At 43.7% G+C, this 16,132-nt stretch overlaps 2 protein-coding genes across 3 annotated transcripts in view; one reads left to right on the forward strand and one right to left on the reverse strand.

Moving 5' to 3' along the window:
- Positions 1-16,132, reverse strand: part of LOC106645963 (elongation factor-like GTPase 1) — a 93,404-nt gene that overhangs the window by 13,202 nt on the left and 64,070 nt on the right. The gene's annotated exons all lie outside the window — the stretch shown is intronic.
- aos (protein argos) lies at positions 668-9,215 on the forward strand. The gene is made up of 5 exons (XM_089592643.1): positions 668-1,450; positions 7,563-7,783; positions 7,874-8,024; positions 8,650-8,814; positions 8,952-9,215. The coding sequence occupies exons 1-5, from the start codon at positions 1,139-1,141 to the stop codon at positions 9,081-9,083; spliced, it is 981 nt and encodes a 326-aa protein (XP_089448769.1). The 5' UTR covers positions 668-1,138; the 3' UTR covers positions 9,084-9,215.

Raw genomic sequence — 16,132 nt, forward strand, 5'->3', positions numbered from 1 at the left:
AAAGAAAATCAGAAAACCTCTTTTTTTTTTTTTTTTTTCATTAGTAGTTGTTATTTTTTCTCGCAATAATTTTAATCCAACTGCAATGACATGTAAAATTAAAAATCCCAACATTACCAAATGTCGATTGACCAGCACATCATCATTACACGAAACAGTGAGTTGGTAAATATACACACAAGTTATGCTGGTGATAAGAGGGGCCCTTGAAGGGGTAGGTGTATTATATAGTACCTACACCATCGCATGTAATGATGATGGAAAAAACGATGCGGGTCATTGCAGCAGGTACCTATATCTCTACCTGTGCGCGTGAGAGAGAGAGAGAGCGCAACCGGGGACGTATGTGTCTTATATGATCAGGGTGGGGCAGAGGGGAGCTGGTGAAGCTGCATCATCATCATCATCATCATCGTCGTCATCATCGCAGGCTGATGGTGCTCCTGCAGGGTATACTCTCTACACACATCCACGGAGAATATAGTAGGGGGAGAGGACGGGACACACACACGCGCGAGGGAGCTTGATACGTGTATAAAGTGCGAGTAGAGGGGATAGAGCTGAACGGAGGAAAGCTGTAAAAGGGACGGGTCCGAGGAGGGGACGTCCATTCATGCTTTGGCCGAGCCCGCCGAGTCCAGCTTAGTCGACAGCCAGCAGTTGTCTGTCCTCGACGGCGCGCGTTATTCGCGTCTACACATAATACATCACGATACTTGCTGATTTGCGGTCGCGCGCCACTATACGTTTAGATAATCGTACGACCGGTGCCACTCAGCTGAGCCGTCTCCGAAGCCTTTCTCAACGCGACTCTGATTTCTACGTGTATGTGTCTATTGTATTAATTAAATTTATATACAAGCAACAGCAGATCTATGCACGGGTACGCACATGCGTGCGCGTCAAGATATTCTAATCAAAGTGTGACGAGCAGTAGCGCGTTTGCTCCGAAAGTACGGTATTGAAAAAAAAAAAAAAAACAGTACTTGCTCGATCGGCGCGTTCGATACGCCGGTTATACTTGGAACAAATTGAGCGGGGCATCGGTGGCACCGGATATAGTAAGGAGGATCGCCGGTGCAAATCGGTAACAGTGAATTGCAGTGAGTGCGCGTGTGTGTGTGTTTCGCGAGGGACGATGACGATAACGAGGATACCGAGGTTAGGGGCAAGCCTGTGGCTGCTCCTCTCCGGGCTTGCCTTCGTCAGGACAGTGCCGTTTCACTTGAGCTGGGCCCAATACGGCAGCAACAACAACAATAATTTGTTCAGAGGCCACCGGGAAAAATCGTCCGCGCCTATGGTGAATTACAGCGTCAGCGACGACGACGGCTCGCTGCTCGTCTTGCCCCTCGTTCTCCAGTCCTACAACGCTACCGATCTCACGATACACCTCCTCGAGGATGACGTTCAACCCAAGGCCCCAACCATCGTCTTTTACCAAACTGGGGTGAGTACCGATTATTTTCCCACACGCAATATTTCGCGAAACCCATGCCCGTTTTCATCGGATTCTAGCCGATTTTTCATTTTTTTTTTTTTTTTTTTTTTTATCGCCAGCCAATTTTTTTGCAAAACTCCAGCGCCACTCTGTAACAAAACAGATTTTACTCTACGTGGCGCTACGAAAACCCGTTTTCTCCCGTGCGATTTGTTATTTCGAAAATATAACTTTATTTTTTTAGCTTGTAAGCACATGTTAATTCATAGAAACAGTTTTAACCAAAGCAATCGTCGTCGAATGTGAAAATCCGTGAAAGATAGCATGTAAGTAACGTTCGTACTCGCCGGTGTCGTGTTTTGGCGCGATTCAGCACCGCAGTCAAGACACACGCGTTGCGTGCGATACGACACGTTATACTGCACACGACAGGTAGTTGCTCGCGCACTTCGGGAGGCAAGGCGAATTTATACTGGCAAATCGGCAAGTTTGCATAACACCCGAGTAATCGCGTTTGCGGAAAATGACGCGACCAACGAGAGAAAAGAGAGATAGTAGGGGGGGGGATAAATTTTTCTTCTCTTTCTTTTCCAATGATGTATATTATTATCTTCAAAGTGCCATGCTTTTAGCTCCCTACAGCCGATCGGGTTGGTTGGGACACACACCGGCCCCCTCCTCCCCGCACCTGTATAATGATATGTACACACGTATACATCTGTACGGTAACATCCGCGGCACGCGACGAGAAATCGGTAAGCAAGAACGGATACTTTTCGAACGGTTTTATTGCGTAACGGCGCTCAAGTAAAAAATAAAATACACCCGACACATATACAAAATATATATGTATGTACACGATGCGAAGGTAACGTAAAAATCGGGTATCGGGAGCACGTGTGGCGATCGTAAATACAATTATGCCGGAATGGGCCGCAGATGCGGTAAATAAGAAAGAAGAAGCTGTGAGTCGTGTATACGGGCGAATGGGCGGTACCGAGGGAGAAAATAAAGATGCACCGCACAATAAATGTAATATATATTACGGTGGTGGTGGTATACCGGAGCTGAAGTGTGTGTGTGTGTTGTATAGGTTTAGCCATAACTATGTGTATATTATAATGGGGTGGCCGGAAGGGGACCAAGGCATCCGGAAGTTCTCACGCGTCTCTGGCTTCTCCCACGACCGCAGAAAGAACAGCAGAGCCAACACTCGACACCTGGCACTCGGCTATAACATGCTCTGCTCTCTCTCTCGCTATATATATTACAAGGGATGCTATACTTGCTTTACAAGTGAATTACTGCCATAGTAATATCCATAGTTGAAAAGCTTCTCGGGAATCTTATTGGAATGTATACGCATGTATATATGCGTGTACACTCGCAGGGTTAGCTAACGCCCACGCGGTGTTCGCATGATATAGGTGCACAGTCGTCAGCAAGTCTCGGCCGCGGATGGAATAATGGCATCAAGCATCGGCTCGCGAAACCGCGAGATAACACCAGGCCTTTCGCTCGACAGATCGCTCTCCCCGGCGTCCGGCCGACCGACGCGACAGGTTCTGCGCCCACCCCGAGATTATATACATCCTTTCCTTTTCCTTTCCTCCGTATATAGCTTCCTTTCGCTCCTCTCTCGCTGCAACTCGTATACACACACATAAGTACCTGTTATACCTGCTCGTGTACGCGTACACAGCCACACCTCATCGCGCTGTAGCTCTCGTCGCTCGTTTCGTGTGTGTGTGTGTGTGTGTGTTAACGCTTATCGTCATTTTCATTGGCTAATTGATCTTGTCATCGTCATCAGCTTCCATTTTTCTCATTTGCATGCCAAACGAGGTATACTTGCGTCACGTTTGCGACGAGAGAATTTTTGTTTCGGGGGAAAACTGAGGAACCCAGAGCGCGTCCCAAGGGAGTCTCTGGCTCGCAGTGCAGCCGACCATCTGGCCCCCATGGGAAAAAGCAAGGCCTCGTCGATTGACGCGTGGTATTTGCCTCGAAGATCGATTAAACACCACGTCGAGTGTATGTGCACATACCTAATTTTTTTTTTTTTCCTCATAATTATTGTGTCCACTATCGAGCTCTTTTAATTACGCGCCTCAACGATTTTACGTCAGCTGTAAGAGAAAAAAAAAAATAATCTCCGAATTTTCAAGTTAGTTTGCGTCGGCACACGAAACAATAACAAATATTATTCGACGACCTTGAACATATGTATATATACACATCGTGTTGAGGGTATAATATACATTTATTAAATTGTGCCGTATGTTGTACATGTCATGTTTAACCACGAGTGATTAAAAATGGTGTTCTTGAAGAATTAATAAAAAATGTCAAAATAGAGACACATTTGGAAAAAAAAAAAAAAAAAAAATCATGGTTAATTTGTCGCTAGACATTTAACCGGCCATTCATATCTGGCCGAGTGCTCATTCATTCGTATAAGGTATACAAACCCGCGCGTACGCGTATTATATTTATATGCACGCGCGCAGAAAAGCCAGGAAGCCGGCGTTTACACGTGTACAACATTATTGTCCATGAATAATTTATAAGTAAACGGCGCGCGGACGCGACCCAAGGTGCAAATAAGGATCTGTCCACTGTACAAACGGCACCACGTGCGTTTTCGTTCATCATCCGCGCCACCACACACCGGTTCATTCATACAACGTGTAGGTATATAGTCCGCTGCGCGAGGGGGGTTGGCCGAGGAAAAGTCATTGGCGCAGAGAATGTGGGACATTGCCGGTCTCCTCGCGTCCGGTAATCCGTCGCGTTCGCGGCTTTTCTCGAAAAGGAGGGAAAAAAACAAAAAAAAAAAAAAAAAAAAAACGAGCACCGGTAGTGCACGCGAGCGGCGGTTCCGTTGGACGGATGTAACCAAGCCGTGTATACACACAGACGGACAACCGACAGGAAGACGGACGACGGGAAATTAGCCAGGGAAGCGGTGTGGGGGGGGGGGGCAAAAAACACGGCCGATCTCTTTCGTTGGCTCTATCTTGGAGAAACGGCCAGCATCGCGGAAGATTGGCAAAAAGTCACATACACCTATATACCAAGCCACGACCGGCCAGTCGAGCGTCTAAGCAACGGAAGAGCCGTTTCCTCGGGACGCTGGGCTCTTTTTTTATTCCATCCTCCCATTATGTGGATACCCCCTTTTTTCCCCCGAGTACATAAGTGGATGCCGGAGCTGGAGAAGAAAGACGATGACGACGCGCGTTAAAAGTCACAGGTAGTACACGGGATAGGTACAAGGACGATGGTCCATCGGAAGCGAGGAACGGAAATGCTCGTCTAGTTTTTGAGATGTACACTTATGTATGTATTATTTTTTAACAAAGCTGTCGCGCCTACAATACCCCGGCAATTGATCCCGCTGTCGTCTCTATGGGCTCTATGTATATATACGCTTAATTACGTATCTGCGAGTGTCGGCTTCTCGCTTCCATCAATCTTTCTTTTTTTTCTTCTTCTCTCGATGATCGAGCATCAGCACAGGACGCGCGTGATTGCCTCGTTGGCTGCGACTGGGCAAGCCACAATGTACATATAACAACACGTAGTTACACTAGCGTGCGCGTGTGTGCTGTCGCTGATTGTAAGCGCTGAATGGAGAAAGACGCGCTTGCAGGGCTTTTTCTGTATATACCACCTCATCCTCCTCCTCCTCCTCCCTGAATCACCGACGACATCAAGAGCCCCTTAAAGTTTCTTTTAGGAGCACAAGGGAGGGGGGGGGCGAAAGGGCGCGTTGCTTGATTGGAGTCCGTCTGTCTGGCCGGAGGACAAGAAAACTCCGCAGCATCCGAGTTCGCATGCATCTGTGGGGACAAAAGTGTACATATTATATATACTACACATCAGAAGAGGGGGGGGAGGAGGAGGAGGCTGCACGCACGCGTATCGTTAAGGCCGTTAAACGATCGGGATCTCTCTCGATTAATGCCGTGCGGAGGCTGATGCGTGTGTTTAACTCGTCCCGTGCACGAGGAGGAGAGAACCGACAGCTCCCAAGTGCCGTGCGGGGGGGAAGCCAATCGATCTTCCAATTAATTTCCAACTTTCATATAGTCTCCACTCCCCTTCCCTTATCTCCCTTGCTCGCTCGAGCTAGCTATATATATGGCTCCGCTACGGTCACTTTTTTTTTTTTTTCTTTTACGCACGCGGTAGGAAAAATTATGTCTTTTTTCGCTTTCCTGTGCACAATACAACCCGAGCTAAGGATCGATCTAACGTGTTCGCTTGCAAAATACACGCAAGATCAGAGATGAGTTTGGCAGAGCCGCAGCTCGGTATATATACCTACACAGTTGTAACACGGAACAGCAAGCAAAAGAGGGGTGGGCCCAAAAAATTGTCCCTTACTTTTCCCTGCGACGATGCACCGGGCACACTTCCGCAGTCGCATTAAGGAGCCGTGTACACATGCCAGAGGGGGAAGGGTGCGACGGGACGGGAGCTCGGGATTATTTCCAAAGTAAGAATCGGCGTTAATAGCCTTGCTCGCCCGTATATATAATCAACGTTAGGTACCTATACCCACACACACGAGGGCTCACGGCACGTGTATATATATGTATATACGCAACGGAGCGCAGCATCGGAACCCCGAGAGATAGAGCAAAAAGAGAGAGAGAGAGAGAGAGAGAGGCCAGAAGGATGTTATGATTTGCTGGGCCTATTGTGGGACAGCGGGGCGCAGTGGGGACTTCCGGCTTATTCTCCCCCCCGGCCGGCCGAGCGACTTCCGTCATTTCTTCAAGGAGTCCCATTCAGGCGTTATTTTTTACTACTATACCTTGCTGCCTGGGTCACCCGCGCCCGCCGACCGTGCCGGTAGCAGTTTAGACCTGATTCGCCTTTTATTTCTCCTCCTGCAACCACCACCACTACGCCCGTTTTTGCAAAGTCTTTTCACTCTCGCGCTCATCCCACATGTACACCTACACTTTACAGCTGTTCCTTATACCTCTGGGAAAACCTTGCAGCGGACGACCGGCAAAAGGAAGAGAAAAAAAAAGGGACATTTTACGTGTATACATATATACATATACACTATAGTTCCGACTTTTTCCATTATTATTTCCCTCGACTCGGAAGCTGCATCAATGATAAAAACCAAGCTCCGGAAGTAAACGTCTTTTCCCCTAATTCTCATCTCCGAAATTTCACAGCTATATAAGGTGTATAGTATACCTACCTACCTGTATACACATACATACCATGGCAGGTAATAATAATAATAATAATAATAATAATAATAATACACGCCGTTTTCTCGTGTCACGCGACTACTTATTTGCGCGCAGCTCGACCTTCTTCTTCGTTCGCATTCTTCTTTTCTCCCGTGCCCGAAGATTTTCTTCTTTCCATTCACGGTAGTCCTTACTGCCTACTTCCTTCCTGCCTGCCTTTCTTTTTTAACTTCCCTACGTATGCATATACAGGCACCTTTTCCCTTCCATTGTGCGCACCCTTTTATTTTATTTCATTTTTCCACAATGAGCACTTCCTTCCTTCCTTCCTTCCTTCCGTTTCTCCGGCCTCGCTGTGCACAACATAAACAGTTCCGAACTCGGGCAGTTTGATGACTCTTTTCAGCATCTCAAAAGTGTATATACATGATGCTCGGCTGCAGCTCCTCCTCCTCCTCCGTATTATATTCCACATTGAGGCGAAAAACATATTTCCACAAGCCCGTGGGAAATTCGCATGGACGCACGTACCTACGTCCCCGTCACTCCGGCGGTTCGGGCTTTGCTTGTTATTATACTACGCGTCCACAGAGTCCAACAAATAATATATGTATACGATCGAGGAAGCTCCGATCTCTTGGGGAATCACGAGAGCTGCTGCTTGACTTTTTGATCCGTGTGTAATGCACGCCAGGGTAATAGGTGCATAATAATGTATTATATTATAGGGTGTTTGCACGTCCTTCAGAGCTCCTCTCGTTGAAATCGACTCGGTTTTCGCGGTGACGCTGTAGTTGAGCTAACATTGGTGTAAAAAACGAGAAAAGGCATAATCTGATTTGTTTTATCGTATAACGTATCGATTGTTTATATTATTTTTTGTTTCTTTGCCGTTGCAGAGTAGCGAAGCCGATCTGCCGGTGTGCGGTAGACGGGAGATGTGCAGCAAAGTCGACGTGTACGGAGAGCCCTGGATAGAGAGGATGTGCCGCTGTAGCTCCGGGCGCACTTGCTCGAGTAGTCTCGACACGGACGACGGGCACACGATCATCGTCGATGAGGCCCGACAGTTCAAAACATGCGAGAAGGTCGCGGAGCTTCCCAAGTGCCAGTACTTCAAGTGAGTGAATGACATTTTTTTTTTTACCTTATAATTTATCCATCATTTTTTTCCAACATTCCTACATGTATACATACTTGGCGATTGCAGGGAAGCCACGTGGAGGATAGTTCAAAACGTTGGGCCCAACAACAGGTCTGTTCACGAGGCCAGCTGCACGTGCCCGCGCGATAGTATTACGTACCTGCAGTGGAAGGGAATAAAAAATTCCGTTTTCAACTTTGTCTGTTCGCCACAGAGGGTAAGGGCCAAACACTTGTTGCAATGCTTCTTCTTCCATTGATGATTGAAAAATTTATTTAAAAAAAAAATAAATCCATACTTAATATGTATCAATTGTCGTGGCGATGAGCGCGTGGATCAAATTTATGCGTATATTTTTGCCGTTTGCGCGGAATAAGTGCGTGAAACGGTCGCTGTTACGCGTAACTAGTACAATGTTTTTACTAACCAACCAATTAAACGAACTCATTCGCGGGTGCAATTAAATTAAATTTGCTCGAAATGTGTAACTGGATACAATACGCCACATATGAGAGCATAGTCGTGAATTACAAGCGCATTACGCAATATACGCGTGTAAATATACGAAGTACGTGAACGGGGGACAAAAAAAAACTGCGTACATTCATCTCTACCGTGAAACTGTAACGATACATTTTTTGTGATGGTTATAATTTTTCTGTGCTTCAATTTAAATTACTCTGAATTACTTTTATTTTGAATTTTTCTACATGACCATAAGCATCAAATAGGAGAAAATTTTAAAAAATTTGCACACGGACCGTTTTTTTTCCTACAAATTTCACCACGTGAGAATAACCTCGAGTAGTCTAATCGTCCCTTAATTTTTGTTTTGCCAACAGGTACCGCAATGTAAGAAAAAAATGCCGTGCAGATTGTTTACGGTTAAAAAAAAACGAGCCGACGACAGAGAAATAGAGGATGTCAACGCTACGACGATCTGCCAGTGCGACAAGGGCTCCTACTGCCCGAAGCGACACACGGACGAGGGTTCGACACTAGCGGAGGTAGATATCAAAAGCAATTTTCTTTTTCCCTCTCCCACTACAAACGCAATGATTTATTACTTGTTTTTTTTTTTTTTTTTTTTTTCTAATGCAAAAATAACATTTCACAAATAAAATTTCGTAACTTGCAAATACAGAAAACACGACAGAGCCCTCCCGGCAAATCCATTCCTGAGCGAAAGGACTACATTGTGTACAGAAGCGACTGTCAACAGGACGACAGCGCAGTGATGGGCTCGCCCATACCAGCAATGGCATGGGACGTCTAATCCCAACGCCCCATCAGCCCACCACGTCTTCCAAGGCAATGAGCTCTTTCAGCCAAGTATCCGTACCTCGCACGAGACTGACCACTTTAGAGGAAAGAAAAAAAAAAAAAAAGAATTAACGATGATGGAGAGAGAGAGGCGTAGAGAGCTACACGAAAATGGGCGTCATTTCTCGACCTCTCTCCACTCGATAGACCCACGGCTCTCGTTGTCCTTTGTTAATATAATAATTATAATATCTTGTTGATACGCTGCGTACCTCGATTAATCAAAGATGACTAATAATTGTTGTTGCAAAAGCAGTGAAGAGAGGAGGGGAAAAAAAGGGCGCGCGTTACGGACAAATCGCTTCGCATGCGTTTGTTATACAGACACGATGTCTTTAAGATACCTGTTCAAAGATAGACTAATCGTTGTTGAATTTTGTATAGATACTAATAAATAATTCCACAGAATACCTGTAAATAATTGATTATATATTTATATATATATATATTTAATAATATATTTTTATCGTATCGGATTGTACAATTTTTTTATATATATATTTTTTTTTTTCTAAATATGATAAATTTTTTCAAATTTTATCGACATTCCGAACGACGAAGTAGGTGTGTACTACCGTACAGTGCTTAAAATAGGTAAAATTCAATTTCGATGCTTTTTTGGAACGCTGATTACAAATCTCTATATGGAAATTGGCGCGAATACAATCAAGCATCTCTTACTAGTGGATACAAACTTTATAGCTGGTATCCCTTATAAATGTATATATATTAAAAATTAAACCCCATTGGGATGTTATACTCTGAATGAAATTTCATACTAGAAAACATCGCCTTGTATAACCATGAAAAATTATAAATTTACGAGTTTCTCCGGCACTGGAAAAGTTTCTTTTGTACGTCAAATTTTATGCCAGTTGAAATTATTTTGTCATTTCGAAAAAGTAAAGCATTTGATTTCATCGAAGTGATATATTTTACTCCAAGATGATTTACTCTATCTTGTTAGTATTTGACGAGTGCACGAATTATTTCGAAATTATTTCGTAGTCGATTGTAGTAGAGAAATTGAGTGCAAGATGATTATTTTATTATCAATGCGCAACACAAGTAGCATATTTATTTTAAGGATGGCAACATTGGTACGGAATTCGTCGAACTTTTCGAAGCGTAGTTTCTTTATCTCTAAACGAAAATTAATTTTTTTTTAATAAGTATGAAGATTCTATACCTATCAGTATTAAAATTATAGCTGAAGTTACCATCCTAAACTTTTTATTTTATTTTTCAGTTTCAAATTTTTAGAAAACTGCTTAGTAGTAATCTTGAAAGAAGCACAATAGAGCATGATAAAAAAAGTTTTTGATTTACGTCGGGAAAAATCGTTTGAGTGATTTTTTTTTCCGTTAGAGAACTCGTAAAATAGCGTGTTTTTGTCAGAGTAATTAGACAAGTTAGTGTTTTTCGTCGAAAACAATTAAAATTATTTACTTGTTGGTTTCGGCGAAAAATTTTTTTAAAGAAATTATGTTTTGCGTTTACAGCGTTGATTATTCTGCGCCATACTCTCAAATTACCGAGCGTATTTGAAATATTCATACCTATGCATTCCGTGAACTACAATCACTCCCACTTTTTTATAATTTTTTCCACTACACGTCATCATTCCACGAGAAAAAAAATTATTATTGTATTTTTATTGTCATTCATGCGAAATCTTTAAAAGTTTGTTTGCGACAAGTGCATTGTATGATTTATTTTTTAGCGTCGCGTTTTTTTAATGATTAAAGTAAAAATGTTGCCAAATTTCTAGTATAGTAGGGTTGTTTCGTACAACATTAAAACCATTACGTAATCATCATTGTAACTATTGTTGTCATTATCGACTATTGTTATTATCGTCATATTATTTTGGATATTTTACTTGTGCACCGGCACCAACTCTTTGAATGATAAATTATTGCGAGTGGCATTTTTCACGTGCATCGATTTGATATAAGAGGAGTCGTCGTGTATATGCTGTAATCAATTAAGGCAATATTCCTATTTAAACGTAACGATGAATGTACATACCGGAATAAATAAATAAAAAAATAAATTAAAATTAAGTTATTGCGCTTCAAATATAATATTAATTGTAACTGTATTAGCGACTGCAGCAAAATAATAATACTGAATCGATTTGATATCGACCTACATCTTGTGTTGAAGCATATACAATTTAATAAAGAAAATATATTATTAAGCCGCTGTTTTACATTTCATGAAAACATTATGTCCTCACTAATATTATCGTTAAGAATGGGATACAAGAACTTTTTTTTTTGAAACAAAAAAAAGGGGCTTTGAGCATAAATTATTAAAAAAAAAATTATTTTTGTAAAATGATGCATTATTTGACCCACATAAGGGGGCCTGAAGAAACGTGTAGTATAATTATGTACCCCGAGAATCATGGTAAAAAGGAAATCTACGTACATCTCGCGAACGTTGGTACTATCGATACAAGATGCCGCTAGACGCATAGCTTTGAGCGACAACTAAATAATTGACTGAGATTAACTATTTAATCTGCAATTTTCTCATATGCTTTATGCATAATTATTTTACATTGAACAAGTAACTTCCATCAGTATAACCGAATAAAAACATTCACCAAACGATCAACGAATATTAATCGTTTTTCAATAAAGATTTTAAAATAGAGATGCTTTCAAAAAATTCAAGGATACAAGTTGAGTGAAAATATGTACTTGTGTTGGATCAATCAGCACTCGAGCCCTAATTTTCCCGATTTCGGTAAATTGTCGGGACAAAGCTCGAAACCTTTGAATCAATGTTGATAAAGATTCAACCAATCGTAAAAATATCCCGCGACACATCCAGTGGACCTAACGAGCACACAGTACGTGGGTAGATAAAATTAAAAAGTCGATACAAGAAGAAATAGGTCAGTGCGAGGAGAAGGAGAAGGCGGAGAGGCGAAAAACGAGTCGATTGGAATATGCGTCGAAAGAATGCATTATAGTCATAATGGGAGGGATGCTGAGTCGAGCAGGTGTACCTGCATATAGTTATCAAAGTATTACACATATAGATATGCACTTTAACATTTTTTTATAAATTATGATAAGTATATATAGGCACGAGCACAAAACGGCGTAGCGGTAGCAGCTTGTGATATTATGTATATGTGTGCAAATGTATACAGGTACAGTTGTTAAAGCCTGGCATTTCGCAAAAGGGAATATAATGGGACGAGTGCAGCGGGCCGCGGTAGCTTCTTCCGTACCCCAGTACATTATCGGTTGAAAATCATCGGCCGTGGGTGTATAAGCCTGGATGTGTATCGACGGATCGATCGGGGCTGCAGCGATCGCGATCGACCGGCAGTGCAGCGCAAGAAAGAGAGAGAAGAAGAAGGAAGGCCAAGCAAAGCAATCTCCGGGCCAATGTCAAGGTTCGTTCTACTTGTGGTAATAGTATATACTAATACAGCCGCGCCGTTTCTCCTGTCTCCTTTGCATCGCTCCGCTGCCCGGTCTGCTCCCTTTCTTCTCTGCTTTCCCATCTTTTTCCTCCTCCTCCTACTCCGTCGTCGGGTCTTCTCTTTCTTCCGCTGCATCGGCAAGGAATCTCCGAACGACCGGGCATTTTTTTTTTTTTTTTTTTTAATGTATTTTGTTCACTGCGAGCTCTGTGGCGGCTGTATATATGCAGTGTTACTTTAGCGCACGGACTCATTTGCCGGAGCCACGACCAAGTACACCTTGCTCCTTCGTCAACGAGCCCAACGATGCTTCGAGAACAAGGAATTGTTTTTTTTTTTTTTTTTTTTTTTTTTTTTTTTTACTGTTGTACCGAAGCATTGCGCCTGACTCTGTACGTACGAAATTATACGGTCCATCAAATAATATGCTTTCCCAAATAATCGCTAATGACGATAATAATAACACAGATTGGAATTTATGCATCCTTTCTCCATCAGGTAAATAGATGTATCGGCCCATTGTCAATCACGCACGGTTTGTATATGATTACGATGGCCGGGGAAATGATCGGTTGATTGTCTCGTTACGAGGCAAAAACAATCAAACAAAGAAAAACAATAATAATAATACCTATACCCGAGAAGAGAAGAGCGCGGGTCAACAGCCTCGGGTCGAAAAATACATCGCGCAGCCGGAAAAGCTATACGATTGCGATCCAACACGACATGTATATATACCTACTAGATTAATGTATATAAATATACATCGGGAGGAATCGGAGATCGGAGCAGATTTATCGGGAACAGCTCGGCTCTGTGAGTACTCATTACTCGGGATAATAATATATACAGACGTATACGAGTAAGTATAGCGCGGGCATCTGTCGTTGCTATATTGTTTTGTGACAATCGTGTCATCATCGTCGTATAGCCTTTGCATCACGATTGCGCAACTCTTGTGTACATGGACGTGTCTTGGACGCGTAAAAAACACGCACGCGAAGGAAGAGGACGCGCGCTCCGAGAAACCGAGAGAGACGATAAGGTAACACACACCAGAATCGCTGTTTTCTCACCCTGTATGTATGTATATATACATACACACCGCGAGGATGCACGAGCATCGGCTGATCCGTGTGTATGAATGCCAAAGGGTGTATATATGTATATACATATAGGCAGTAGCGAGGCATCAATTTGAGGATATCGTATTAATACCCGAAGAGGATAAAAGGAGCCGGAGGTGGGGTGCAAATTGAAACAGATGTTCGGGGAAGCAGGGGAGGGAAAATAATTTAACGCGAAGGAGACGAGGCGAAAAACGAGGAGTTGGAGGAGGCGGAAAAAGGAGCTACCGCGGAGTGTAGGTACATGTACATATATATATATATTATACGTACTGTTTAAATGAAATGTGAGCTGTGATTTGAAAAGTAGAAAGTCCGGGGGGGGGGAGAGGGTTAATGGAGGAGTCGCTGCTGCGGGAGAATCTTTGTAGCATCTGTGCAGAGGATACAAATGTATACCTACCCGTATGCAGTGCTTTTCTCTCGGGCTGAAAGCTGCATCAGCAACTGCAGTATGATTAGAGGATGAAAGAGGATAGCTTAGACTGTATAGTGGTGGTGGTGGTAGAAACTCACGGGCTAATGTTTTACGAGCAATGGGGAATTAAAGAAACGGCAATGAGCACCGGTGCCATATGCCGGCAGAGCACGTGCATGTGTGTATTGGTACAGTCACGTATATGTATATACATATAGGTATATACATATTATGTCCACGGGACGAGAGGGTTAACCCATAACGACCGTGTGCCTGTACCTATATGTGTACACACACACACACACACACACACTTACAGGAGAGCTAGTATAAGAGAGAGAATCTCAGAGTCAGAGAGTCTATTCCGGCTGTAGTAGGATGGTGGCTCTGCTCCTCCATCTATCTGCTTGCAGCTTCGCGGGGTCGTTGGCCGCATCTCGAGGCTCTCTACCGGTGGTGGTGGTGGTGGTGTTAAAAGCGAACGAGTCCTAGGTGTACACCTTATACCCTGTACCACGAGTAGGCCCCTTGACGCCGACGACGTGCAGCCGAGCCGTGATGTACTCTGCACCGCTGCAGAGTTGCAGCCAGCAGCATATCACATCAGGCGAGAAAAAGTATAGGAGGAAAGGGCGGGAGGGGGGTGGGGGAAAGAAGAGTGTATACAGTCCCTATACTCGACCGATCTCGCGGTCTAAGGGCGCGACGAGGCGTAAAAGTCACGCGATATCCTTGTGTGTATACGTATATATACGCCTATCCGTCGATATTCGCGGCAGCGGGATATCCGCCCTCCCCCCACCTCTGATGCGCACCTGCAGCAAAGTGATAATTTTTCCGGCCGTCCTTTTCTCTCTTCCTCCTCCTCCTCCTCCTCCTGCTCATCTTCTGCAGCTTCGTCATTTTCTTCGGTAATGAAGCTCCGGCCGGCAGTGTAATCTCGTCCTTCCACTCGACTCGACTGACTACTATACACCCCATACGTATACAATATAATACGTATACTCTTTGAGAGCGGCGCTAACGCCTAATGGGAATCAAAGGAAGGGACGATGATGATGACGGCACATCATATACAGCAGAGGACATCAACCATATATATAATGATAATATGTGTATGTACCAGCTGCAGATAGGGCCCGGGAGATATTGCTAAAGCGACCTGTCGCGCTAAATGTGTTCATTATAATATAAATATCGTCCTTTGTGACCCCGTACTCCTCCTCGGATGGGGTGGGTATATTATATAACACACGTATTGGCTCGCTTTCAACCTCGTCATTTCAACCTCGTACTCGCCAATTCTCTCTGGGGTATATATTTATATATATATACCCGCTCGATGACAATTAATCCGACGCCATCCGATGCGCTGTAGAAACGCCGATGGGCCGTCCTTATATTATCTCCCCTTCGCGTCGTGGGATCGACAGTTTCTAAACCATACGGAGCTCTTGCCTTTAGTACAGCAATCATCTCCGCTGCGTCGTCAAATGAGCTCCCCATTACAGAAGGGATGGAGTCGGCTGATGGGTATATGACACACCACGTAACATTATAACGGGGCTGAGGTAAGGGAAGGGGGGGTGGGGTAATTTTTAATATTATTTAATCTCACACTCGCGCACGCAGTGTGAGAAATTTCGCGCGAAAGCGATACATTTATAGGAATTCACGCGGAGGAAGCAAGTTTCGTGTACGTACCTGTAATAGGTATATAATACACTCGTGCGGCTGATGACGCGAGATAGCAGCTTTGTGCGACCGATACGGAAGTACTTGTGTGCGCGCGAGAAGGAAAAAAAAAAAAAAAAAAAAAAAAAAAAAAGAGGTAGTAGCCCGGCGTTACGATTTAAAGAGCGAACAACGACACCAACCAGCCGCACAATGCGCGAGAGAGGGAATACAATGGAAATTCGTGCCATTGTGCGCGGCATCCCTCGCCGAGTGGAGATTTTTCGAGTCGACGTTATAATACATTATAATATAGATGCTATCTCCCACCGCGT

The sequence above is a fragment of the Copidosoma floridanum genome, unplaced genomic scaffold (genome assembly GCF_036245765.1).
Source record: "Copidosoma floridanum isolate Cflo_tuat_1 unplaced genomic scaffold, Cflo_Japanese_pri ptg000001l, whole genome shotgun sequence".
Classification (NCBI taxonomy): domain Eukaryota; kingdom Metazoa; phylum Arthropoda; class Insecta; order Hymenoptera; family Encyrtidae; genus Copidosoma; species Copidosoma floridanum.